The sequence below is a fragment of the Tachyglossus aculeatus genome, chromosome 20 (assembly GCF_015852505.1).
Source record: "Tachyglossus aculeatus isolate mTacAcu1 chromosome 20, mTacAcu1.pri, whole genome shotgun sequence".
Lineage (NCBI taxonomy): Eukaryota > Metazoa > Chordata > Mammalia > Monotremata > Tachyglossidae > Tachyglossus > Tachyglossus aculeatus.
Window position 1 is genome coordinate 7,355,072 of NC_052085.1, and position 27,400 is coordinate 7,382,471.

Sequence of the window (27,400 nt, forward strand, 5' to 3'; positions counted from 1 at the left end):
CCAAATTCAACTAGAATTGCTACTGCCTGTCAGTTACAATGTTAACAAGTACATCATCTCCCACTTGGGCTTACAACATCTGCCTTTTCAAGTAACTTACGAGTTTCAGAACTTCTTTAGCCTTCTTTTCATTACTCTCCTCTTGGTACCGGTAGACTACCTCCATTATTAATGCTCTGATGATTCCTAACACTGAACCAGACAGAGGAACGTTGGTTTATTTCTAATTAGAGCACTACCTCTTACAACTCTCTGCCTCACCCTTTGCTTCCCGGAAGCACTGGCTGCTTCTACCTGTGCAGCGGCACAAACTGAATATTTGATCGGCCTTGCCGAACACGGAACAGATAACTGGGAGGGACGCTTGCTGTTCTCAGAACGGGTGAATTCTACCTCTGATAGCCGTATGTCCAAGTGATGTGTTATATTAAATATTAAATTAAACATATATCAGGTCCTCTTACTGATGAGCTCTATGCAAATGCTCCTGGCGGCCCAAGATCTTCCCAGGGACTCCACTCCCCAAAACCATGGAACAAGGCACTGGCCTTTCTCCCCCTCCCCCTCCTCCATGTCCTGTCCTCCCGGCCTGCAGGCTGCAGAAAGACTACGGAATTGCACGGTGCCCCTAAAATCACACTGCCCGGAAAAGGGGTAAAATTCATGAGAAGGCCGGGTTGTGGGGTGAGCGACATGGCCGGGAGAGAGTCAACGAGTGGCGCAGCAGAGTTTGTGATTCCAAGACCTTCTCTGGGCCTCAGTAGGCTCCAGGATGGGGCAGGGTGAGGGTACGCTGAGGTCCAGAGGTGGGATGCTGCCCTCAGATCCAGACCTCCCTACCGCTTCTTTCAGCTTGGAAAACTGGGAGCCGGGTCTCCCCGGGAAGCAGGGTGACCTCGTGGAAAGAGCACGGATCTGGGAATCAGAGGGTTTAGGTTCTAATCCCCAAACTGCTGTGTGACTTTGGGCAAATCCCTTAACATCTCTGGGCCTGTTTTCTCATCTGTAAAAGGGGGACTAAATCCTAAATCTCCTTAGACTGTGAGCTCCAACCTGAATATCTTGTATCCACCTCAGTGCGTAGTACAGTGCTTGGCACATAGTAAACATACCATCGTTATGCTTACATCTCTATATGTTGCCAATTTGTACTTCCCAAGCACTTAGTACAGTGCTCTGCACATAGTAAGCGCTCAATAAATATGATTGATGATGATGATGATCGTTACTATTATTATTATTACCCAAACCCTAAAATTCTTCAAGAATTTGCCTTGAGGAGGGCCATTATATGAAAGAAAGTGAAGCGTGTTTACATGGCCCAGTGATTCTGGTCCTTGCTTCCTCAGAAGTCCATCGTATTTATTGAGCGCTTACTCTTTGCAGAGCACTGTAGTGCGCGCTTGGGAGAGTACGATACTTCAGAATTAGTAGATACGTTCCCTGCCCATAACGAGCTTACAGTCTAGAAACGACAAAAGGATCCAACTCTCCGGTAAAATTCTCCTTCGTTTTGCCTTTTGACTCTAGCCCAGTGATGGAGAAAGGAAAAGAACGAGGCACATTTAAACATGCACCTACTCAGAACATGCTCAGACATCAACTATCACATTTGCCCTGATGGCAGGATTGCTAAAATGTAAATTTCTGCTGAAAAATTCATTGTGAAAATCCAATCACCTGCCATTATCCTTCCAAGTAAGCAATGTTTCCATTCCACTCAGAACACGTGATGGGTCGAGGTTGAGACGAGGACGTGCGAGCAACTCCAGATCTACATATAATGAATTTCTCTTGATTTCATATAGCGCTAGAGTTTTGGAAATCTTTGTATTTGTTTCCCTTTTCTGGAATGTAAGCTCCCTGTGGGGAATGCGGCACTTCTTTATTCTGTTCTTCCAAGTGTCTAGCTTGGTGCACACCAAGTGGGAGTTCACAAATGCTACTACCACTTTTACTACCAGCCAGCCTGCCTGCCCAAAAACATTTGGAAAATGTGGAGCAGAAGCAAAAGTTAAAAAAAACAATATTAGTGCACCCCCTCAGCTTAATGATGCTCACAGTTATTAAATGAATATATATTGAGCCCATTTTTAGGTAGGGACCGTCTCTGTATGTTGTACTTCCCCAGTGCTTAGTACAGTACTCTGCACACAGTAAGCGCTCAATAAATATGACTGAATGAATACATAAACGATCCCATTTCATTGGGATTGTAACTGCTACTTTAGCAGACAGAACAAATGATGCCTACTGCTTTAGCCAAATTCCAAAAAGGTGACTGGAGATGAAAAAAAAATTCCTTTCAAGATGACTTGTATTTTACAAATGGAATGCAACTATATTTTCTCTGAAGAAACAAGTAAAACTTATGGCTAGGTGGGGTTAAACACCGGCACTCATTGTGATCTTCAACTTCTTAAACGAGGTGTCAACTTCATTCATTCAGTTGTATTTATTGAGTGCTTACTGTGTGCAGAGCACTGTACTAAGCGCTTGGAAAGTACAAGTCGGCAACATATAGCGATGGTCCCTACCCAACAACGGGCTCACAGTCTAGTAGGGGGAGACAGACAACAACACAAAACACGTAGACAGGTGTCAAAATCGTCAGAGTGCTTGATGTTTGCAGAACTTCTCTCCCTAATTTGTTTTTCACCACAAAAAATACATCCTCATAGTAGTAAGCGCCCCTCGCTCCGTGGATGATCCTCTGTTATAACCTGACAAATCCCCACGGGGCCAAGCAGAGCACCAGAGGGGGGTCTTCAGAAACCTGCAGCCTTTGAGCCGGCTGAAAAGTTCTCCCACTTCCATCCATAGAGACTAGGCCGACTTTCCTTCTACTTCAGACGACTACTACTACTACTACTACTACTACTAATGATGGCATTTATCATCATCATCATCAATCGCATTTATTGAGCACTTACTATGTGCAGAGCACTGTACTAAGCGCTTGGGAAGTACAAATTGGCAACATATAGAGACAGTCCCTACCCAACAGTGGGCTCACAGTCTAAAAGACAATTATTAGGCGCTTACTATGTGCAAAGCATTGTTCTAAGCGCTGGGGGATACACGGTAATCAGGGTGTCCCACGTGGGGCTCACAGTCTTCATCCCCATTTTACAGATGAGGGCCAGAGAAGTTAAGTGACTTGCCCAAAGTCACACAGCTGACAAGTGGCAGAGCTGGGATTTGAACCCATGACCTACGACGCCAAAGTCCGTGCTCTTTCCACTGAGCCACGCTGCTTCTACTACTGCCCCACACCACTTGAGAATGCACATCAGGCACCCTAAGGGACGTCCCACCAGGTTTCAAAAGACTGCAGGGATAAAGTTGATTTTCCCAATCAACGGTACCTATGAGGCGGGCCTTTGTTGCTGGGATTTTGGGACGGGTGGGGGGGCGAAAATGGAGTCTAACCCAGACGGCCCGGAGGCCTCGGGGAGCAAACCCGGCCAGCCTGGCCAGCGGGGTTGACCGTCCAAGGGGACGCAGCGTGGCTCAGTGGAAACAGCATGGGCTTTGGAGTCAGAGGTCACGGGTTCAAATCCTGGCTCCTCCAATTGTCAGCTGTATTGTCACCTAACTTCTCTGTGCCTCAGTTACCTCATTTGTAAAATGGGGATTAAGAGTGTGAGCCTCTAGGTGGGACAACCTGATCACCCTGTAACCTCCCCAGCGCTTAGAACAGTGCTTTGCACATAGTAAGCGCTTAATAAATGCCATTATTATTATTATTATGAGTGAAGTCACTTCTCCAGGCCTCAGTTCGCTCATCTGTAAAATGGGGATTAAGACCCATCAGCCCCCCGTGGGACAACCTGATCACCTTGTATCCCCCCCAGCACTTAGAGCAGCGCTTCGCACATAGTAAGCGCTTAACAAATGCCATCATTATTATTATTATTAACAAATAATTGAGAAGCAGCTCAGTGGAAAGAGCCCGGGCTGGGAAGCCGGAGGCCGTGGGTTCTAATCCCGGCTCCGCCGCTTGTCAGCTGGGTGACCTTGGCCGAGTCACTTCACTTCTCTGGGCCTCAGTGACCTCACTGGGGATGAAGACTGTGAGCCCCACATGGGACAACCCGATCACCTTGTATCCTCCCCAGCGCTTAGAACAGTGCTTTGCACATAGTAAGCGCTTAACAAACGCCATCATCATCATCATCATTATTATTATTATGGATCCCTTCTGTCCGGAGACGGGGAGGTGCTGCTCAAGTGGCTTTTGGGGGGAAGCCCCTCTCCGTCCCCCGAGGGAGGGCCTGCAGGGATGAGCCCCCAGAAGCCCACAGTGGCTCCACACCAAGGGCCAGAGGAAGTGGGCCCTTGGGGCCCCGAGGTGGCCACCTGCCCGCAGAGGATGCCAGGAGGGAGGACGGGTTGCCCTTCCACTGCCCATGGGAGGCCAAAGCAGCAGCGGATCATGGCCCGAAGCCACCCGTCGGGAGGGAGGAAGGGGACGGTGGTCGGGCCACCTTCATGCCGGGAGTGACCCATCCCATCCCATCCCATCACACGTGGCACTTTCTGCAACGAGGGGAAACAAAGGAAAAGGCTCATCCGGTGGGGAGGAAAAAAAAAATCTAAAGGCTTCCATCAAAGGGGTGCGTCTCAATTGGTTATCCCACTTCGGCGACTTTCGGGCTCAGTTGAATGTGAACAAGCACTCGATATCATGGCTCTTGTCCTCCAGGAACGCACTGAAATTATTTCATCTAAATGCACGTTTGAAAACAAGAATGAAAGCTTGGAATACCTTCCCTCAACACCCCATCAATTCTGAAAAGATAGCTTTTTTTAAAAAAAAAGGGAAAGGCAGAAGGACAATTATTGTACTCTTCCGTGAGCTCGGTGCGATGCTCTCTGCACAAAGTGCTCAATACATGCTACTGATTGATCGACTAAATGAAAAACGTGGCAAGACTTCAAAATGATGACAGTGTGATACAATTCACTGAGGTCTTTCTGAATTTAATCACGGATGCGCTTTACATTTCTCAAATATTGCAATAGGGTCCATTAGTCTACACCGAACTGCACAAATATCACAGGAGAAATTTCCTGCATCAAATGGAGCTAATTTCGATTACATCCACCGTTTGTCATTTTGGGCACTTCTGAGATACAATTTTTTTTTTTTTTTTTAACAGGGGACATTATAATGCCTCTGTACTTAAAAAAACCCCATCAGTTTCTTTCGGAAACTATCACGATAAATTAGACAGTAAACGCTTTTTTTGGAAGTTGTCACACCTTCCCGTGAAAAGCCTGAATTTGGGGCACTTGTGTATCCAGTAGTCATAGATTATAGAAATCAATTCTTAGCAAAGTACTAAAACCAGGACTATTCTGAATTATGTATGATAGTATTCAACACTTGCTATTGCCATACTGGCTTTATTCTTCTCTTAGGTCAGTGATGCGTGTTTTGTTATTGGATTTTTTTTTTCAGGTATCTGCTCAGTCTTGGCTGATGATAGACAGCGCCATTGTTTTCCTGATCTATGCTTAAGCAGGTATAAGCTATTCCAACAGAAGGACATAAAACTAACTCTGCTCACACCAACACACTCATTTTTGCTCTGGTTTTCTGTTTTCACAATGGCTATTCGGAAATTAAATGAATCAAACGCCAATTTCAACCCAATTTTGCCCAATGCACCTTAATGCCTTTATACGTTTCTTCTTTACTCTGGTTTACCGAAAGGTGACTATTCGCCCAACGGGCCCAGGGGCCCATCGCAGGAATTCTGTATTTTGTGACTTTCCTCGAGACTGTAAGCTCCTTTTGGGCAGGGAACATGTCTACCAACTCTGTTTTATTGTACTCTCCCAAACACTTGCTACCAATGCTCTGCACACAGTAAATGCTCAATAAATACCACTATTGAAACTGTACTATACTCTCCCAAACATTTGCTACCAACGCTCTGCACACAGCAAGTGCTCAATAAATACTAATGTTGAAACTGTATTATGTTCCCAAGCACTTGCTACCAACGTTCTGCACACAACAAGTGCTCAATAAATACCACTGCTGAAACTGTATTATACACTCCCAAACACTTGCTACCATCGCTTCGCACACGGTAAATGTTCAATACCACTACTGAAACTGTATTATACGTTCCCAAGCACTTGCTACCAACGATCTGCACACAGTAAGTGCTCAATAAATACCAATGCTGAAACTGTATTATATGTTCCCAAGCACTTGCGACGAACACTCAGCACACAGCAAGTGCTCAGTAAATACCACTGCTGAAACTGTATTATACACTCCCAAACACTTGCTACCAACGCTCTGCACACAGCAAGTGCTCAGTAAATACCACTCCTGAAACTGTATTATATTACTCCCGAACACTTGCTACCAACGCTCTGCACACGATAAGTGCTCAATAAAAACCACTGTTGAAGTTGTATTATACGCTTCCAAGCACTTGATACCAAAGCTCTGCACACAATAAGTGCTCAATAAATACCAACGCTGAAACTGTATTATATGTTCCCAAGCACTTGCTACCAATGCACACAGCACACAGCAAGTGCTCAGTAAATACCACTGCTGAAACTGTATTATATTACTCCCGAACACTTGCTACCAACGCTCTGCACACGATAAGTGCTCAATAAAAACCACTGTTGAAGTTGTATTACACGCTTCCAAGCACTTGATACCAAAGCTCTGCACACAATAAGTGCTCAATAAATACCAACGCTGAAACTGCATTATATGTTCCCAAGCACTTGCTACCAATGCACACAGCAAGTGCTCAGTAAATACCACTGCTGAAACTGTATTATATTACTCCTAAACACTTGCTACCAACGCTCTGCACACGGTAAGTGCTCAATAAAAACCACTGTTGAAACTGCATTATACACTCCCAACTACCAACGCTCTGCACACGGTAAGTGCTCAAGAAATACCACTGCTGAAACTGCATTATACACTCCCAACTACCAACGCTCTGCACACGGTAAGTGCTCAATAAATACCACTGCTGAAACTGCATTATACACTCCCAAACACTCGCTACCAACGCTCTGCACACGGTAAGTGCTCAATAAATACCACTGCTGACACTGTATTATACACTCCCAAACACTCGCTACCAACGCTCTGCACACAGCAAGTGCTCAATAGATACCACTGCTGAAACTGTATTATACACTCCCAAACACTCGCTACCAACGCTCTGCACGCGGTAAGTGCTCAATAAAAACCACTGTTGAAGTTGTATTATACTCTTCCAAGCACTTGCTACCAGTCAATCAATCAATCAATCAATCGTATTTATTGAGCGCTTACTATGTGCAGAGCACTGTACTAAGCGCTTGGGGAGTACAAATTGGCAACACATAGAGACAGTCCCTACCCAACAGTGGGCTCACAGTCTAAAAGGGGGAGAGAACAAAACCAAACATACCAACAAAATAAAATAAATAGGATAGAAATGTACAAGTAAAATAAATAAATAAATAAATAAATAATGCCAATGAAGCCAACTGAGCACACAATAAGTAGCACTGTGGAAACTGTATTATACGTTCCCAGGCATTTGCTACGAACGCTCTGCGCAGCAAGTGCTCAATAAATACCACTGTTGAAACTGTACTATACGCTCTGCACAGTTAAGTGCTCAGCAAATAGCACTGTTGAAGCTGTATTATACTCTTCCAAGGCCTCGGCGCCAACAGCCTGCCCAAGGTAGGTGCTCAATAAACCCCCCCTGCTGAAGCCCCTTAGAACGGCCTTACCTTCCTAATTTCATCCAGCACGGTTTCGAAGGACTTTTTATCCATCTCGCCGGCAGCCTCGGCTCCACTTGGGACAATCAGCCGGAACTTCGCGCGGCCACCGACTCGGATCCAGTCTTCGCCGTTTGGAATGGGGTTTAAAAAAATGATGAAAGGGAGAAAAAAAAAAAACCCAAAAACAAAACAAGACCAAAAAACCCCACCCGAGGCCTAAACAGCGTCGAAGGGGTTAGAAACTTGGTGGGAGCAGGAAAAAAAAAATCCAGGTTGGAAAGGCTCCCCCAGTTTTGATTCTAGGAAGGGGGAGAGGGGAAGGGATGGATCTGCTCTATGGGGGGGGGAGGAGGAGGGAGAAAATAAAGTAAAAATGGAGATAAAGGGAGTGTGCGGCGCGGCCCTTTGTTGGCCAGTTGTGTTTCCGCAGCGCTTAGTGCAGTGCCCTGCCCTGCCCCGAGGGGGCGCGCAGCAAGTAGTCCGGAGGGCGTCGGGCGGCACCTGGCCCGCACCTGCGCGGACGCGCGCGCGCGCACGCACGCGGGCACGCGCACGCACGGACGCGCAGATGCGCGCGCCCCTCGGGGCCCACACCGCCGCGTGAGGCGCGCGGGACGTGAGGAGGGGACGGGATGGGAGGAAGGGACGGAATGGGAGGAAGGAACGGAATGGGAGGAAGGAACGGAATGGGAAAAAGGGACGGGATGTAAGGAGGGGACGGGACGGGATGTGAGGAAGGGACGGGATGTGAGGAGAGGAGGGGCCGGGACGGGACGGGACGTGAGGAGGGGCCCGTCCGCCCGCCTGCACGTCCCGCGGCCCTCTGCGGTCGCGCCCCCGTGACGTCAGCACCCCGCGCCGGGCCTCCCGAGGCCCCCGCGCGCGCGCCCCCTGTTGGCCCGGAGGGCCGCGCCTCCCGCTCTCCGGCTGCGCCACGCCCCCGAGGAGACGGCGCCCCCCGGCGGTCACGTGGCGCCCGACCCCTGACCTCTGACCCCTGACCCCCGACATGGCCCGTTTCTGGGGCGGCGGCGGCGTTGTCGTGGTGATTGGGGCGCTGGGGCTGCTCCTCCTCCTCCTCCTCACCTTGTTCCGCTCCCCGGTGAGTTGCGGGGATCAGAACGCTCACTATCAATCAATCAATCAATCAATCAATCAGTCGTATTTATTGAGCCCCGACTGTGTGCAGAGCACTGGACTAAGCGCTTGGGAAGTCCAAGTTGGCGACATAGAGAGCCGGTCCCTACCCAACAGTGGGCTCACAGTCTAGAAGGGGGAGAAAGAATCAATCAATCAATCGTATTTATTGAGCACTGACTGTGTGCAGAACACTGGACTAAGCGCTTGGGAAGTCCAAGTTGGCGACATAGAGAGCCGGTCCCTACCCAACAGTGGGCTCACAGTCTAGAAGGGGGAGGCAGAATCAATCAATCAATCGTATTTATTGAGCACTGACTGTGTGCAGAGCACTGGACTAAGCGCTTGGGAAGTCCAAGTTGGCGACATAGACGGTCCCTACCCAACAGTGGGCTCACAGTCTAGAAGGGCTTACTAGGTGCCCGGCCCTGGCCTAAGCACCGGGGAGGAGGATACAAGGTGATCAGGTGGGCCCACGGGGGGCTCACCGTCTTTATCCCCATTTGACAGATGAGATAATAATGATAATAATGGCATTTGTTAAGCACTTACTAGGTGCGAAACACTGTTCTCAGCGCTGGGGGGATACAAGGTGATCGGGTTGTCCCACGGGGGGCTCACCGTCTTCATCCCCATTTGACAGATGAGATAATAATGGTACTTGTTAAGCACTTACTAGGTGCAAAGCACCGTTCTAAGCGCAGGGGGGATACAAGGTGATCGGGTGGTCTCACGGGGGGCTCCCCATATTCTTCATCCCCATTTGACAGATGAGATAATAATTATAATGGCATTTGTTAAGCACTTACTAGGTGCGAAACACTGTTCTCAGCGCTGGAGGGATACAAGGTGATTGGGTTGTGCCACAGGGGGCTCACCGTCTTCATCCCCATTTGACAGATCAATCAATCAATCATATTTATTGAGCGCTTACTGTATGCAGAGCACTGTACTAAGCGCTTGGGAAGTCCAAGTCGGCAACACATAGAGACAGTCCCTACCCAACAGCGGGCTCACAGTCTAGAAGGGGGAGACAGAGAACAAAACCAAACATACTAACAAAATAAAATAAATAGAATAGATATGTACAAGATAGAGTAATAAATATGTACAAACATATATGCGTATATACAGGTGCTGTGGGGAAGGGAAGGAGGTAAGATGGAGGGGATGGAGAGGGGGGCGAGGGGGAGAGGAAGGAAGGGGCTCAGTCTGGGAAGGCCTCCTGGAGGAGGTGAGCTCTCAGCAGGGCCTTGAAGGGAGGAAGAGAGCTAGCTTGGAGGATGGGCAGAGGGGTTGGGGGCATTCCAGGCCCGGGGGATGATGTGGGCCGGGGGTCGATGGCGGGACAGGCAAGAACAAGGCACGGTGAGGTACAAGGTGATCAGGTTGTCCCACGGGGGCTCCCCGTCTTCATCCCCATTTGACAGATGAGGTAATAATGATAATAATAATAATGGCATTTGTTAAGCACTTACTATGTGCAAAGCCCTGTTCTAAGCGCAGGGGGGATACAAAGTGATCGGGTTGGCCCACGGGGGGGCTCTCAGTCTTTATTCCCATTTGACAGATGAAGGAACTGAGGCCCAGGGAAGTGAAGTGACTTGCTCAAAGTCACCCAGCTGACAAGCGGCAGAGCCGGAATTAGAACCCACGACCTCTGACTCCCAAACCCGGGCTCTTTCCACTGACCTACGCTGCTTCCCGACAGTGATGATGGTAGTTGTTCGGAGCTTACTAGGTGCCAGGCACTGTACTAAGCGCTGAGGTGGATAATAATGATTAGGGTGCTATCTGTTAAGCGCTTATTATGGACCGGGCACAGTGTTATGGACCGGGCACTGCACCAAGCGCTGGGGTGGGTGAAAATAACAATAATGGCATTTGTTAAGCACTTACTATGTGCCAGGCACTACACTAACTGGTGTTAAGCACTTACTATGGGCCAGGCACTGCACTAAATGCTAGAATGGATAATAATAATAATAACAACAGTATTTATTAAGCACTTACTATGTGCCCTGCACTGTACTAAGCGATGGGGTGGATAATAATAACGGTATTTGTTAAGCACTCACTATGTACCAGGCACTGTACTATGCAGTGTTAAGTGCTTACTGTGTGCCAGACACTGTGCTAAGCAGTGGAGTGTATAATAATAATACTAATTATGGTATTTGCTAAGCACTTTCTATGTGCCAGGCACTGTACTAAGTGGCACGTCCCAAGCACTTAGTACAGTACTCTGCACACAGTAGGTGCTCAATAAATACGACTGAATGAATGAATTAAGCACTTACTATGGGCCAGGCACTGTATTAAGCAGTGGGGTGGATAATAATATTAACTATGCTATTTAAGCGCTTACTATGGGCCAGGCACTGTACTAAACGGTGGGGTGGATACAAGCAAATCAGGTTGGCCACAGTCCCTGTCCCACGGTGGGGGCTCACAGTCTTCATCCCCATTTGACAGATGAGGGAACTGAGGCCCAGAGAAGTGGAGTGATCTGGCCGAGGTCACACAGCAGACAAGTGGCAGAGCCGGGATTAGAACCCACAACCTTCTGACTCCCAGGCAGGGGCGCTACCCACTAGGCCATACTACTGCTCAAGGATCGCAGGGAGGACGCGGGGAAAAGGGGCTGCCGCGAGCCCCTCCCAATCAATCGATCGAGTTTATGGAGCGCTTACTGTGTGCAGACTACTGTACTAAGCGCTTCAGAGAATACAGTGTAACAGCCGGTAGACACGGTCCCTGTCCACAGCGAGCTTACTGTGTGCAGGGCGCTGTACTAAGCGCTTGGGAGACTACAGTGTAACAGAGTTGATAGGGACCTTCCCCGCCCACAATGAGTTTACAGTCTAGAGTCTCGCCTTGTTTCATTGGAAAGAGAACCCATTCCTGTGGTGTCGACTCCTTCCATTGGAAATAACGTTATTAATGCTAATACTAATAAATAATCACATTTGGTGAGTGCTAAGTATGAGTCAAGCACTGGGGCAGATTCAATATAATCAGATTAGGCAGGCCTTGCCCCTCATGAGGGGGAAGGAGAACAGGTATTTAAACCCCATTTTACAGGTGACAAAACGGAGGCCCAGAGATGTCTACAGTGACTTGCCCAAAGTCAACCAATCGTATTTATTGAGCGCATACTGTGCGCAGAGCACTGTACTAAGCGCTTGGGAAGTCCAAGTTGGCAACATATAGAGACGGCCCCTACCCAACAGTGGGCTCACAGTCTAGAAGAATAAATTCATAAGGGGGCCCCCAGCAGGGAAGTGGCCGAGCCAGGATTAGAACCCAGACCCCTCCATTACGGTCCTGGGCTCTTTCCGCAAGGCCAGGCTGCTCCTCAAAATAAAGCAGACCAAAATGCATCAGTGGTTTTACCAAACCCTAGTGTAAAACGGCCTTAACCAAACGACCCAGACCTCTGAGAATCCACTCAAAAAGCGTGTCCTTCACGAAACTTCACCACTAATTGTCCAACTTGGTTTTTTAAGGCGTTAGGAACCGTTGCTCTCTATGTTTCCTGGTGGACGGAGACGCCCCTTTACCACTTAGACGCAGACTGGCCTAAACAGCCGGAATATTTCACAGGACAAACATTTTGTGTGGCCGTGGACGCCTATAACGGATTGGTTTATGTCGCCCAAGTAAGTACAAGTGGGATTCCCGCTGTATTCAATCTTAGGAAAAGCTGCATCTTCCCCTTCTGGCTCTGCAGAACGCCGAACCGGTTACCGTACCTTTCCGCAGAGATGTCTTTCGATATTTGGGGGTTATGGATGTGGGTTTGGTCCTCTTTAAGGAGGAGTTCAGAAGGCCAGTTGGTCCTCTTGGGGCCAAAGAGCGCATCTGGTCGTCAGAAGGAGCCAGCTATTGATTTGAGGACCAATAGTCAGTGGGATTTATTGAGCGCTCACTGAGTGCGGAGCAGTCCAGCGGAGAGCCCTGCCCTCAAGGAGCTTACACTGGAGGAGACAGTTTTCTGAACTACAAGGGGCGGTGTGTTGCTACCCGGGAGGAGGAGAATCCGCAGGAGTGAGATCTAGAGCTTCCGACGGTCGTGTCGGGGGGCAGCTCCCACCAGAGTTACAGGGAAGCTGAGGGGCCGAAGGTTAGAGTGCTAAACTCACGTATACCCACCGGGCATCGGGGAGAGAATAGAAATAAAGAGACACCATAGCCCACGCCGAGGCGGGCACCCCAAGAGACCCAGGAGCTCCCGCAGTCCCAGCGACAGAGGACGAGCCGGAAACATAAGCCGACACAGAAAACCAGGTGCGGCTGAAAAGGGAGCTGCGGGCATCACCCTCTCGTCCACAGTTTTCGTCCCTTTAGTGAACAGGCTGTTTTTATCATCATCATCAATCGTATTTACTGAGCGCTTACTATGTGCAGAGCACTGTACTAAGTGCTTGGCAACATATAGAGACAGTTCGTAACCAACAGTGGGCTCACAGTCTAAAAGGGGGAGACAGAGAACAAAACCAAACATCATCATCATCATCAATCGTATTTAGTGAGCGCTTACTATGTGCAGAGCACTGTACTAAGCGCTTGGGAAGTACAGATTGGCAACATATAGAGACAGTCCCTACCCAACAGTGGGCTCACAGTCTAAAAGGGGGAGACAGAGAACAAAACCAAACATACTAACAAAATAAAATAGAATAGATATGTACAAGTAAAATAGAGTAATAAATATGCACAAACATACATACATATATACAGGTGCTGTGGGGTAGGGAAGGAGGTAAGATGGAGGGGATGGAGAGGGGGGCGAGGGGGAGAGGAAGGAAGGGACTCAGTGTGGGAAGGCCTGCTGGAGGAGGTGAGCTCTCAGCAGGGCCTTGAAGGGAGGAAGAGAGCTAGCTTGGCGGATGGGCAGAGGGAGGGCATTCCAGGCCCGGGGGATGACGTGGGCCGGGGTTCGACGGCGGGACAGGCGAGAACGAGGTACGGTGAGGAGATTAGCGGTGGAGGAACGGAGGGTGCGGACTGGGCTGTAGAAGGAGAGAAGGGAGGTGAGGTAGGAGAGGGCGAGGTGATGGACAGCCTTGAAGCCCAGGGTGAGGAGTTTCTGCCTGATGCGCAGATTGATTGGTAGCCACTGGAGTAAAGGTAGCCACTGCTAGTAACCATCCCAAAGCCTCTGCTCACAAGGGACCTGGCCCTTCCCGGTTGCTACAACCTGACCATCTCAGCTGCCTGCCAGCAGCCTGAAGCTGCTCCCAGTTGTCTGGGGTCATGCTTGACTTTATCAGTCAATTGCTTCTGGAGACTTGTTCCAGAGTCGCCCCACCCCAGTGGTGTGGTCGGCCTGCTGCTTTCCGTTCTCCACACGTCCTCCGGGGAGAGAAAACGGATTGCCCCGACCCCCGTTTTTACTGCCGGTGAACGGACGCCGTTCCACCGCCTCACTGCCGGTGACGCTGCCTTGCCGTTGAATTTTAACTAGGTTTACGGTCAGGGACCTCGTGAAGTTTCTCAAGATGCGGGACGGGGCACAGTACTGAGGTCTGGATGTTGCAACCACATCGACCCTGATTAGCCTGGGGCTCGATTTCACATTGAACCACTCTCGTGACGGCTTTCCAGAAGACGTGCTACCCTTCTGGATTTGTTTTGGGAATTCTCTGTCCGTCAGATTGGACAACGAGGGGCAGATCTTATCTGAACGTTGATCTGTTTGGGGGTTTTCTTTATGGTATTTGCTAAGCGCTTACTTTGTGTCAAACACCTTTCTAAGCGCTGGGGTAGATACAAGTGAATTAGGTTGGACACGGTCCCTCTCCCGCATGGGGCTCACTGTCTAAGCAGGAGGGAGAACAGAAGCACAGAGAAGTGAAGTGATTTGCCCAAGATCCCACAGCAAGCAATTGGCAAAGCCAGGATTAGAACCCAGGTTCCTTGATTCCCAGGTCTTTGCCGTTTTCTCTAGGCCTTGATGCTTCTCATGGCCTAGTCTGCCTTGTACCAAATGGGCCAAGACCTCAGGAAAGAACATGGAGGTTGGGATCATCTGAGACCGCACAGTTTCTTCCAAACACTAGCAGTCATCAATTTCAGCAAGTACTAAGGAGAATGCAGAAGCAGGAGTCTAACTTCTAAAATGAAAGTTTGGGATGTTTTTTTAGCTGTCTTTACCTTTCAAGTATTGCTCTCCTCTTCACCAAAAACAAAATTGTCTCTGCCTAAGCCTGACCTTAGCTAAGAGGTTATTTTGTCGCCCTTCAGAGAGGGGAAAACATACCAAAGGTATTAGTTTTCTCAGAGGACGGCTATTTTCTACGATCATGGAATGACACGGTCGAAACGCCTCACGGCATCTTTGTGGCTGATACTCCATATGACCAATCCGTCTGGATCACGGACATAGGAAGCGGTACGTTGGGTGGCGATGCTCGGACGCTATGACGGAATCGTGCTTTGGCAACCTTTCTCTAATCGGGGAACACATTTTTCCGGACCTGATTTTTACGGCGGCTCCCCAGCTCCCACCTTTGCCCAGCCCAAGCCCAAGAGATAAAAGTCGTATCAAATCTATGGAACATGTCAGCCCCACCCAAGGCGGGTGGGGATTAAAGAGTGCACCGTGGGAGACAGCAGCCTCCCCCTGCCCTTCCTTTCATTCTCCAACTGAAGCAGGGGGCAACTTCTTCCGCTGCCACCCACTCTGCCCACCAGGCTGGGCACAGCCCCGCAGCTCCCGACCCCGTGGGAGAGGTCACAACGCGAGCCACCTGGCTTCACGTGGGCCTTTTGAACGTACCCGGTTATAATAACGATGGCATTTCTTAAGCGCTTACCATATGCCAAACACCGTTCTAAACGCTGGGGGAGATAAAAGGTAATCAAGGTTGGATTGTAGTCCCTGGGCCACATGGGACTCGCCGTTTTACAGATGAGGTAACTGAGGCACAGTGAAGTGACTTGCCCCGGGGCACACAGCGCACCCGTGGTGGAGCCGGAATTAGAACCCGCGTCTTCTGGCTCCCAGTCCCGTGTCCTTGGGGCTAGGCCATGCTGCTGCTCTCGGGAAGCTGTCAGAACCCGGAGTCCCCAGGGCCCACCAGCCTGGTCATCTACTAAAATACCATGTGTGTCAATCAGGCCCGAGTATGTACTGAGTGCCCACTCTGTGCAGAGCGCTGTACTAAAAAGCACACTCGGGAGAGTCCAATAGAGTGAGCACCAGTGCCGCAAAGCCTTTGGAAGGGAAGTCTGGGACCACCCACCCACAGAAGGACATTTTCAAACTCATTTTGGGCAGGGAATGTGTCTGTTATATTGCACTTTTCCAAGCACTTAGTACAGCGCTCTGCACACAAAAAGCGCTCAATAAATACGATTGACTGACCAATGGTCCAGTAAAATCGCCTATAATAAATTACCCTGGATTAGGTCTGGATTTATTGCTCCTAGATACTGCCCTGAATAATGACTTCAAAAATATAGGTCAATCTTATGTTGGAAGAGGGGACGTTTTGATTCTCCAGCAAGGCTCAATGTTCCAAATCAACGAGGTCCATTGCCCAGGAAAACACCATGGACTCTCCCAGGCTTTTTTTTTTTTTTAGTATCAGTTTGAATTAATATGTATAGATCTGTAACTTATATATTTATATTAATGTCTGTCTCCCCCTCTAGACTGAGAGCTCGTTGTGGGATATGCCTGTTGTTATAGTGTACTCTCTCAAGTGCTTAGTACAGTGCTTTGTACACAGTAAGCGCTCAATAAAAGCGATTGAATCAAAGAGCTACACTATACTGTTCGCTTGTTAATACAAAACTTGCATTTCGGTTTTTATCCAAAAGCTGGGTTTTTGGAAAAAAAAAATCTCGTTTTAGACTCTGGATCGTACGGGCATTCGGTGAAAAAGTACAGCCCCTACGGAGATCTTGTTCAGATCCTGGGGACCGCGGGCCAAAAAGGATCCGGCCTGAATCCCTTACAGTTCGATAACCCGGCAGAACTCTACGTGGAGGACTCGGGAGAACTCTATATTGTGGATGGCGACGGGGGATTAAATAACAGATTACTCAAACTGTCCCAAGGTACCCAGCCTTGTCTTGATTCGTAAACCTTCTAGTGGGCCGGGATTGATTCTCTCTAACATAATCTCTGTAGATCGACCAGGGCGATTTTGTGATAAGCATCTGCTGGGGTGACTGGATGCTAGGTGTGGGCGAAGGTACGTGACTATGTATCCGATGTGGGGACGGGTACATATGATGGTGGGTAGAGGAAATTTCAACAGTCACTAAAAACACGTCTGTCCATTGGGCTCGGGATGGGCTTCCGCCTCTTCCGTGGACCAGCAGTCCCTTGGAGGATGGGGAAAAAGTCTCCCATCGTCGTAGGGCTCGCTTGCGATGCCAGGTTGACTTAGGGGTCTAGGAGCCAGGAGGGCAACAGTTCAGAAGGAGCTGGGGCCAGAGCGGGTGGGGAAGCATAGGGAATTGGTATAAAATAATTATGGTATTTGTTAAGCACTTACAATATGCCAGGCACTGTACTAAGCACTCATCCAACTCCCGGTGGGAATAAAAGCTTTTAAAAAACCGCAAGCTCGTTATGGGCAGGGAACGTGTCTGCTAATTCTGTTGAATTGTACGCTCCCAAGCGCTTAATACGGTGCTCTGCACATAGCAAGCGCTCAGAAAATACAGTTAATTGAAAGAGCCTGGGAAGGGTGAGTAGTTGGAGGAGCTGAGGAACCAGGAATAGCTACCCCGAGGGAGAGTTGAGTCAGAGAGCAGAGAAAAAGAGCATATGATGCACACCCCGAGCTGGAAGACTTCCAGAAAAGTCTCTGTTGGAGATTTGACTGAACGCATGGTCTTGAGACTGTATGGGGTGTGGGGCGCTTTCTCCACAGTGGGGGAAACCGACCAGTATGTTTTCTGTCATTGGAAGATCTGATGGTGCTGTGGCTGCATGGAGAAAATGGGACCGGCCTGGCGCAGTTCAACATCCCACACAGCGTGACCGTCGATTCTGCCGGACGGGTAGAGTAATAATTAATAATAATCATAATAATTACGAGGGTATTTGTTAAGCACTTACTACATGCCAAACCCTGTTGAAGCACTGGGGCAGACCCAAGGTTATCAGTTTGGACCCAATCCCTGTCCCACATGGTGCTCTTGGTCTAGGTTGGAAGGCCACTCGCGGCACACCCGTGGCACACCATTTCTACAAAAACTATATTACGTTCTAGCCTCTTGCTTTTAAACTGATTTTTCCATACTCAGAGATCCTGTAAAATGTTAAAAAAAAAAAAAATGACACCCCAGTTCGACCATCTGAATCATCAGTCCAGGCAAAGCTGTGTAGGGGGAAGGGAAACTGGGCAGTTTCTGGAATGCAAAGGCCAAAGGCTGCGCTCATTGCTTTCCAACCTTCCTCCCTACACTCAGGTATCCCTCTCCCCACCCCTTAACACACATTCTCCTGATACCTACGAGACTATAATTCAAGTGCCTGAGAAGAAAAAATAAGCTCTCCACTATAGGGGCTTTTATGATGAAAATTTGATTATAATTGTAGTATTTGTTAAGTGCTATGTACTGAGCACTTTACTAAATACTAGGGTAGGTTCAAGATAAGCAGATCAGACAATCCTTGTTCTTAGAGCTCATGGTTCGGCGGGGAGGGAGAAGATGGAGTAAGTCCATATTTTACAGGTGAGGAAACTGGCACCGAGAAGGTTGAGTGACTTGCCCAAGGCCGCACAGCAGACAAGTGGCAGAGCCGGGATTAGAACCCACGTCTTCTGACTCCCTTTGTCCAAGTGAAAGGGGCAGCAGGGATCTAGTTGGCAGTCAAAATTGTGTTTCTGGTTCGAAAACTGGCCCACCTACCAAGAGAGCACCAGCCACATGGGTTCTTCAATTATCCGACGGCCAAAGTGGGAGATGGAAGACCAGGGTTGGGTCTATTTATTTGCAGTCTCTGGACCTGGTTTTGACGTAGGTTTTTCTAACCAAAAGATGCTCACTTTCTAGCCACAAGTGGCAGGTCTTACCTATCTCACTGACTAACAATCGTTCATTATTTTTTTTTAATGGTATTTGTTAAAGCGCTTACTATGTGCCAGGCACTGTACTAAGGGCTGATCCTGTAGAGTAGAGCAAGCCTTGCTCTGTGCATCTTTTCATTCCCTACCTGGCTTCCTTGGCCAACAGACATCGCTTACACCGGCCGCCTCTCGTGTTCTAGGTCTGGGTTGCTGACCGAGGAAACAAAAGAATCCAAGTATTCGATAAAGACACGGGGGAATGGTTGGGAGTGTGGAGTAAATGCTTCACAGAAGACGCCCCTTATTCCGTCAGGTAAATACGTACCATTAAAACTGCCCATTTTTCTTTCTTAGGATTACGGCTCACTTTTCTTGGACAAGAACGAGGGGAACAGAGAACTTTAAATGTGCAGTCTTAAAATTCCAATATAGTAGATGGAGGGGGTTGGAGGGAATATCATACTCTTAAAAGCCTCTAGAGACCAAGGCAGACTTTGTGTACATGACACTTGCCTATTTGAACTTTCTACCACAAAGGGGAAGGGCTGAGCATTGGAAAGAGAATTGAGGGTCCTCACCTTTATAGCAGGACAACCCTCGGGCAAATCCTCATTCAATCAATCAATCGTATTTATTGAGCGCCTACTGTGTGCAGAGCACTGTACTAAGCGCTTAATCTTTATTGAGTGCTTACCGTGTGCGAAGCATTGTAGTAAGCGCTTGGGAGAGTACAACAGAATTAGCAGACCTGTTCCCTGCCTATAATGAGTTTCTTCCTAAAATTGTGTTTCCAGACTCCTTGGAAGTTAGACACAGGATGTTCACAATGGGCCCTGTAACTCTGGAGCTTTTCTTTTGTAGATTAACTCCGGATGAGAAGTTTTTGATTGTGGCACAGATGAACATCAACAAACTGTCCTTCCTCGTTCTGCCCCCGAAAGGAAACATTGGGGACTGTAGAGTGGTACACGCAATCCAGCTAGCAGACGAGGTTTCTCCCCACCTCATGGATGTGGACAGGAAGACCGGAGCGCTCTACGTGGCCGAAATCGGAGCGCAGCAAGTCCAAAAATTCGTTCCCGTAAAGTAGCAGCTCTCCCTCGCTCATCCCCAGAAATCCATTGGGAGCGAACACGGCAGGCATTCAAAATGGGGCCATTTGTGACCCTCTCAAACTGAAGGCTGAGTGAATGCACAAAGAATATGTTAAGCTTGTTCTTTTTGTCTCTTAATGATCTCCGAATAGGGGTCAAGGAAGTATTTTTATTCCCTCAGGAGCCTAATTGTTGGTTTTTGTCGTTAGAATTCATCGATTGTGTTCACTATTCTGTCGGAATCTACATTTTAAGGGGCTGAGAAGGGTTGAATGGAAGAGATCTGATTCAGGGAATGGGATTGGTAAGAAAGGGCCAGGGGTAAGAGAACATCTCTGAAAACGCAAGAGTTCCTAGCTCCAAGGATTTTGTTCCCTAGAAGGAAGTCTTCTGGCTATTTTTGCCCATTCCTAGCCAACCGGACCAACCCCCTGCTATGACTAATGCTATTCTGCAGGTGTGTTTTCTGTCACTTTTGTTTCAAATTAAAGATTGCCAACTTTGAAAGGAAGCAGCCTGGCCTGGCGAAAAGAGCAGGGGACTGAAAGTCAAGATACCTGGGTTCTAATCCCGGCTCTGCCACTTGTCTGCTGTGTGACCCTGGGCAAGTCACTTCTCTGTGCCTCAGTTATCTCAGGTGTAAAATGGGGATTAAGATTGTGAGCCCCAAGTGGGACGGGAGCTGTGTCCAACGCTCTTTGCTTGTATCCACCTCACCGTTTAGAATGGTGCTTGGCACGTAGTAAGTGCTTAACAAATGCCACAATTATTGTCACTCTCTGGTTCTGCTGTATTTACCCCAGGGTTTAGCACTGTGCTTGGCACAGAGTAAGCACTTTTCAAATGCCAGTCATTATTTGTATTCAAAAAGCTGAGATGAAGATCTAGTGAAGTCTGAGAGACAGGCAGACAAACTTAAGCCATTTCACTCCACTTTGCCTCGGTGGCTGAAAATGCCTGTATATTTTAATGCGACGACGAGGCACACAATCACTTTACTAAGCGGAGTATCAGAAATGCGGTGGAGAGTTGGCTGCTTTCCTGTCTCTACCTAGGTCGGCTCTGCCTTGGGGTTACACACGTTGAGAATGAAGGTGGAGAGGATTTACAAAACACTGAGATCCTTATTTACGTCCCTTTGAAACCAAAACTGCTTTCTTTCTGTTTCTACCTCTCAATACCTACCTCTCCAACTGCAGTGCGTTTTAAATTTATACTGGCCCCTTCCCACACTAGACAAATTTTACCTTCTGCTTCTCTCAGTCCTCTCAGCACTTATTCCTTCTCTCAGAACTTACTGAGCAGCAGTTGTAGGCAGAGAACTCTACTAAGCACTTGGAGGATTACAACAGAATTAGCTGACCTTATCCCTGCCCTCCGGGAGTTTGCAATCCTGCAAGAGAGAAGGCCACCTCCCTCTTCACTCTGCCTGGTTTTTCTTTGCTAATTCTTTGGTCTTCCAAAACTACCCTGTGCCCGGGTATGGGACAGATGTTTCTATCTGCCTCTCAATGCCCCCAGGTCTGCCACCCCCACACTGCAGGCAGACTTTCCGCACCTGCACTCTTGATTAAAAACAAAAATTGATGTGATTTGTCACCAGGTCCCTGGGCCTACACGATGGCTGCCTCATGGATCTAAGGCCAGGGTCCATACAGCAGTTCTAGAAAAATCGGGCTGCGGGGCTATCCTCATGCCACATAATTATCCAAGAACTCAGAACATCTTGGATATCATTTCTCCTGGACCCCAAGTCACAGAAATAGTGCCAACCCAATTTTCTCAGAAAACGACAGTCCTGTGGAGTTGCATTCCATCCCTTATGCTGCATGTTAGAGCCGTCCGGTCTTTCTAAATAAAATGTGGGCCACAAAGAAACTGCAGACCGACTGGACAAGTTTTTAGTCCGGATAGACTACTGTTTTAAGTGGGTCAGAGTCATGACAATTAAAACCATATATAATTACTGGCAGTTAGATCTCTAATAAAAAAAAAATTGGCCTCTTGCAGATGTAATACCGAACAGCCACAAAGAAATGGTCTTCACTTTTCAGGGGGTGGCATTCTTGCCACAGATGTCATGTTTATAGGAATGAACAGTTGATGTAAAAAAGATTTTTATAACTTTCACTTATATTTGAGAGTCTGATTTTTGTGAATTACTTAATAAATCCTTTCTCTTAAATGAACTGGTAACCATGTGATTTTCTTTCTTCGAAGACCTCAGTATTCAAGATAGTACTTTTTGGCCACCACAGGTAAACCTATTCATATCAAGAATCAAGGAAACGCTGAAGGGCTGGCATTTCCTGTAGTTCTTGTGCTAGGTAGTGGGAAGACAAAGGGCCTGGGCGACACCAGAACTTAACAAATGCCACCATCATTATTTGCGCTCTGATATCAGAGCAGAAATGATAAAAGTTTTCTGAACGGAAAGCATATTCCTTATCAAAACTTAAAGTAACAGTAATAATCAGGGGCAATGTGAACAAGGCCAGCAGGGAACTTTCATGATATGAAAAAAAACAAAAAAAAACAAAACTATTTCTTCCATGGATAACACCAAATGGGAGAAAGTCTAAAGTCTCATCCTATCCTGTCTGGACTACTGCATCAGCCTTCTCTCTGATCTCCCATCCTCGTGTCTCTCCCCACTTCAATCCATACTTCACGCCGCTGCCCGGATTGTCTTTGTCCAGAAACGCTCTGGGCATGTTACTCCCCTCCTCAAAAACCTCCAGTGGCTACCAATCTGCGCATCAGGCAGAAACTCCTCACCCTGGGCTTCAAGGCTGTCCATCCCCTCGCCCCCTCCTACCTCACCTCCCTTCTCTCCTTCTCCAGCCCAGCCCGCACCCTCCGCTCCTCCGCCGCTAATCTCCTCACCGTTAGGCCTCGTTCTCGCCTGTCCCGCCGTCGACCCCCGGCTCACGTCATCCCCCTGGCCTGGAATGCCCTCCCTCTGCCCATCCGCCAAGCTAGCTCTCTTCCTCCCTTCAAGGCCCTACTGAGAGCTCACCTCCTCCAGGAGGCCTTCCCAGACTGAGCCCCTTCCTTCCTCTCCCCCTCGTCCCCCTCTCCATCCGCCCGTCTTACCTCCTTCCCTTCCCCACAGCACCTGTATATATGTATATATGTTTGTACGTATTTAGCCCATCTGCCAAGCTAGCTCTCTTCCTCCCTTCAAGGCCCTACTGAGAGCTCACCTCCTCCAGGAGGCCTTCCCAGACTGAGCCCCTTCCTTCCTCTCCCCCTCGTCCCCCTCTCCATCCCCCGTCTTACCTCCTTCCCTTCCCCACAGCACCTGTATATATGCATATATGTTTGTACATATTTATTACTCAATTTATTTATTTTACTTGTACATATCTATTCTATTTATTTTATTTTGTTAATATGTTTGGTTTTGTTCTCTGTCTCCCCCTTCTAGACTGTGAGCCCACTGTTGGGTAGGGACTGTCTCTATATGTTGCCAACTTGTGCTTCCCAAGCGCTTAGTACAGTGCTCTGCACACAGTAAGCGCTCAATAAATACGATTGATTGATTGATTGAAAAGTTTGGTGGATCTGGTGTAGCACTTCCATGCACCACAAGAGGGCAGCAGACAGCAACACTTCCTTATTACCGCGGGCTAACGTGGAATTCCTACATTAAATCAGCAGCATTAATCCCATTCTTTCATTTTTGTATTTTCAGGTAGTTTGCCGAAACCTTTAGTCAACTTGTTTTGAGGTTGATTCATTGTATTTTCCAAGGACCACTGGCTGTTTTTAAAAATAATAATAATGATAGTTAAGCGCTATGTGCCAAGCACCGTTCTAATTAGGCACTGGTGGGGGGCGGGGGGATGCAGGGTGATCAGGTTGCCCCACGTGGGGCTCACAGTCAATCCCCATTTTACAGACGAGGTAAATGAGGCACAGAGAATCGTATTTATTGAGCGCTTACTGGGTGCAGAGCACTGTACCAAGCGCTCTGCAGGTTGGCAACATATAGAGACAGTCCCTACCCAACAGCAGGCTCACAGTCTAGAAGGGGGAGACAGAGAACAAAACAAAACCTATTAACAAAATAAAATAAATAGAATAGATCTGTACAAGTAAAATAAATAGAGTAATAAATACGTACAAACATCTATACATATATACAGGTGCTGTGGGGAAGGGAAGAAGGTAAGATGGAGGGGGGATGGAGGGGGGAGGAGGGGGAAAGGAGGAGAGGAGAAGTTAAGTGACTTGCCCAAAGTCACACAACAGACAAATGGCGGAGCCGGGATTAGAACCCATGACCCCTGACTCCCAAGCCCGGGCTCTTTCCACTGAGCGACACTGCTAAAATGACACATTAACGGCCTAATGCAACAAAAAACGACTTGGACTAAGTGCTAGGGTAGATACAAGATAATCAGGTCGGATGCAGTCTCTGTTAAGTTAGGAAGGAGAACAGTTATTGAATCCTCATTTAATAATAATAATAATAATAATGATGGCATTTATTAAGCGCTTACTATGTGCAAAGCACTGCTCTAAGCGCTGGGGAGGTTACAAGATGATCACGTAGTCTCACGGGGGCCTCAGTCAATCCCCATTTTACAAATGAGATAACTGAGGCCCAGGGAAGTTGTGACTTGCCCAAAGTCACACAGCTGACAAGTGGCGGAGCCGGGATTTGAACCCATGAACTCTGACTCCAAAGCCCAGGCTCTTTCCACTGAGCCACACTGCTTCTCGTAAGGAAACAGTTCCAGAGAAAAGAAGTGACTTGCCCGAGGTCACACAGAGGCAGGATTAGAACCCAGGTCCTCGGACTCCTCGGCCTCTGCTCTTTCCACTAGTCCAGGCTGTACCTCCTCTTAAGTTTCAATCTTATAAATTTCAAACGGACAAAACTGCTTTCCGTTATCCTGCCCTAACACATTGGGCCTTTCCTGGTGGTAAAACCTTAGGCTTCAGAGAGGAAGCTGTGTGGCTTTGTGGAAAGAGGACATGGGTTCTAATCCTGACTCTGCCACTTGTCTGCCGTGTGACTTTGGGCAAGTCACTTAACATCTCTGTGCCTCAGTTACCTCATCTGTTAAATGGGGATTAAGACTATGAGCCCCATGTGGGACAACCTGATTACTCTGTATCTATCCCAGCACTTAAAAATAGCTTAACAAATGCCATATTTATTATTATTATTACACCAGGAAGACAGTGAATTTGAGAGCCAAAGTCAAAAACCTCATCACTAGAAGGGCTTTTTCATCATCAGCAGCATCATCAATCGTATTTATTGAGCGCTTACTGTGTGCAGAGCACTGTACTAAGCGCTTGGGAAGTACAAGTTGGCAACATATAGAGACAGACCCTACCCAACAGTGGGCTCACAGTCTAAAAGGGGGGACAGAGAACACAACCAAACATACTAACAAAATAAAATAAATAGAATAGATATGTACAAGTAAAATAAATAGAGTAATAAATATGTACAAACATATATACATATATACAGGTGCTGTGGGGAAGGGAAGGAGGTAAGATGTGGGGGGATGAAGAGGGGGACGCCACCAGAGAAAAGCAAAAGAAAGACGTTTCAGCTCATTAATAAGACAGGTAAGTGCAAAAGAAATCACTGGAGACACTTGCTGGAAGAGTGGCTTCAGTTATTTTTTCCAGATCCACATGAAGATTTGCCGGCAAGCCCAATTTCCAACACCAGATCATTTTCTTCTCTGCCTTAATCACAGTCACATGGAAGAGTTACAATTCTGCCCCTGAAATGAAGGGGTGTGTGAGTCGAAACCTTAAATTAATTGTGCTGGGGGGCCAACCGATCAGCTACTGGAGGACTGCCTGCTTTCTAAAACAGAAACAACGAATTTCACATAGAAACTGAATCTCGCACTATGTGCTGGCCAGCATATAATTAGAAACTGCATGAAAAATTGGACAAACAGAAGGGTCGGTCAGTGAATCCCGAGCCTTGTGCCTATAGCTCATCGACGGGGATAAATCTACTGTTCTAAGATCCAAAGTTAATTAATTAAGCATATAATGTCATTGTTAATTAAGCCGTGTTCTCATATATCTCCAGCCCTCCTCCTGGACTCTCTTCTCCCCAGGGTTTAATTATTTCTTGGGAGTGAATTAACTCTTTCACACTCGGAGCTGCAGCAATTGTTCTGTTTTTGAAAAAAACCCTCATTCCTCAAGACTGTAAGCTCGTTTGGGGCAGGGAACGTGTCTACCAACTCTGTTATCTGTCCCAAGTCCTTGTGCTCTGCACAAAAAAGTATTCAATAAATGTGATTGATTTTTCCCTGGAATTCCCTCCCTCCTCACCAACCTCAGACTGCTCCTGTCCCCCTCTTTTAAGTCAAGAGGTCCTGGAGGGGACCTTGGGCTCTAGATCCATCTACGCCATTTGTCTGCTGTGAGACCTTGGCGCAGTCACTTAACTTCTCAGTGCCTCAGTTCCTTCATCTGTAAAATCATCATCATCATCATCATCAATCGTATTTATTGAGCGCTTACTATGTGCAGAGCACTGTACTAAGCGCTTGGGAAGTACAAATTGGCAACACATAGACACAGTCCCTACCCAACAGTGGGCTCACAGTCTAAAAGGGGGAGACAGAGAACAAAACCAAAAACATACTAACAAAATAAAATAAATAGAATAGATATGTACAAATAAATTAAACAAATAAATAGAGTAAAAAATATGTACAAACATATATACATATATACAGGTGCTGTGGGGAAGGGAGGGAGATAAGATGGGGGGATGGAGAGGGGGACGAGGGGGAGAGGAAGGAAGGGGCTCAGTCTGGGAAGGCCTCCTGGAGGAGGGGATTAAAATGGGGATAAAGACTGAGCCCCATGAAGGAACAGGGGCTGCGTCCAACCCGATTTGCTTGTATCCACCCCAGCGCTTAGTACAGTGCCTGGCACATAGTAAACACTTAACAAATATCACAATACCACCACTACTTTGTGCGTTACTACAGTGGTTAGCAAAGACTGGATGGTTTAGCCTAGAGCTGGTACCTGCCATCTTTCTCCAGGACAGAGGCAGGGGGGTGACATATGTCTGTTTTGTAGAGTTGTTTCCCCTTTGCGTGGTTCTGGCGAGGGGAGTGGGAAGATCACTACAGATTTGGCCGTTGATGTAACGCACCAGATGCGGCAATGTGGCCTTGTGGCAAACTGCTCAGGCCTGGGACTCAGAGAACCTGGGTTCTAATCCTAATAAATTCTAATAAATTCTAATTTATTGAAGCAGCGTGGCTCAGTGGAAAGAGCGAGGGCTTGGGAGTCAGAGGTCATGGGTTCGAATCCCAGCTCCGCCACTTGTCAGCTGTGTGACCTTGGGCA

General features: G+C 47.8%; 2 protein-coding genes across 3 annotated transcripts in view; one reads left to right on the plus strand and one right to left on the minus strand.

Moving 5' to 3' along the window:
• Positions 1-27,400, minus strand: part of PROSER1 (proline and serine rich 1) — a 98,655-nt gene that overhangs the window by 14,910 nt on the left and 56,345 nt on the right. The window contains exon 4 of one of the 2 annotated variants that reach the window (XM_038761513.1): positions 7,780-7,895. In XM_038761513.1, the coding sequence (XP_038617441.1) occupies positions 7,780-7,824 (45 nt within the window). In that variant the 5' untranslated portion in view covers positions 7,825-7,895. Of the gene's footprint in view, positions 1-7,779; positions 8,284-27,400 lie in introns of those variants that run through there. The other variant, XM_038761512.1, reaches the window with a different exon arrangement.
• On the plus strand, positions 8,571-20,613 carry NHLRC3 (NHL repeat containing 3). The gene is made up of 7 exons (XM_038761514.1): positions 8,571-8,875; positions 12,420-12,572; positions 15,160-15,307; positions 16,774-16,980; positions 17,843-17,934; positions 19,148-19,260; positions 19,809-20,613. The coding sequence occupies exons 1-7, from the start codon at positions 8,783-8,785 to the stop codon at positions 20,035-20,037; spliced, it is 1,035 nt and encodes a 344-aa protein (XP_038617442.1). The 5' UTR covers positions 8,571-8,782; the 3' UTR covers positions 20,038-20,613.

Excerpts from the sequence above, each read along its gene's own strand:
- NHLRC3 (XM_038761514.1), top strand. The coding sequence starts at position 8,783 with ATGGCCCGTTTCTGGGGCGGCGGCGGCGTTGTCGTGGTGATTGGGGCG. Across the intron at positions 8,876-12,419 it reads TCACCTTGTTCCGCTCCCCG|GCGTTAGGAACCGTTGCTCT; the intron begins GTGAGTTGCGGG and ends TGGTTTTTTAAG. Across the intron at positions 16,981-17,842 it reads ATTACTCAAACTGTCCCAAG|ATCTGATGGTGCTGTGGCTG; the intron begins GTACCCAGCCTT and ends TGTCATTGGAAG.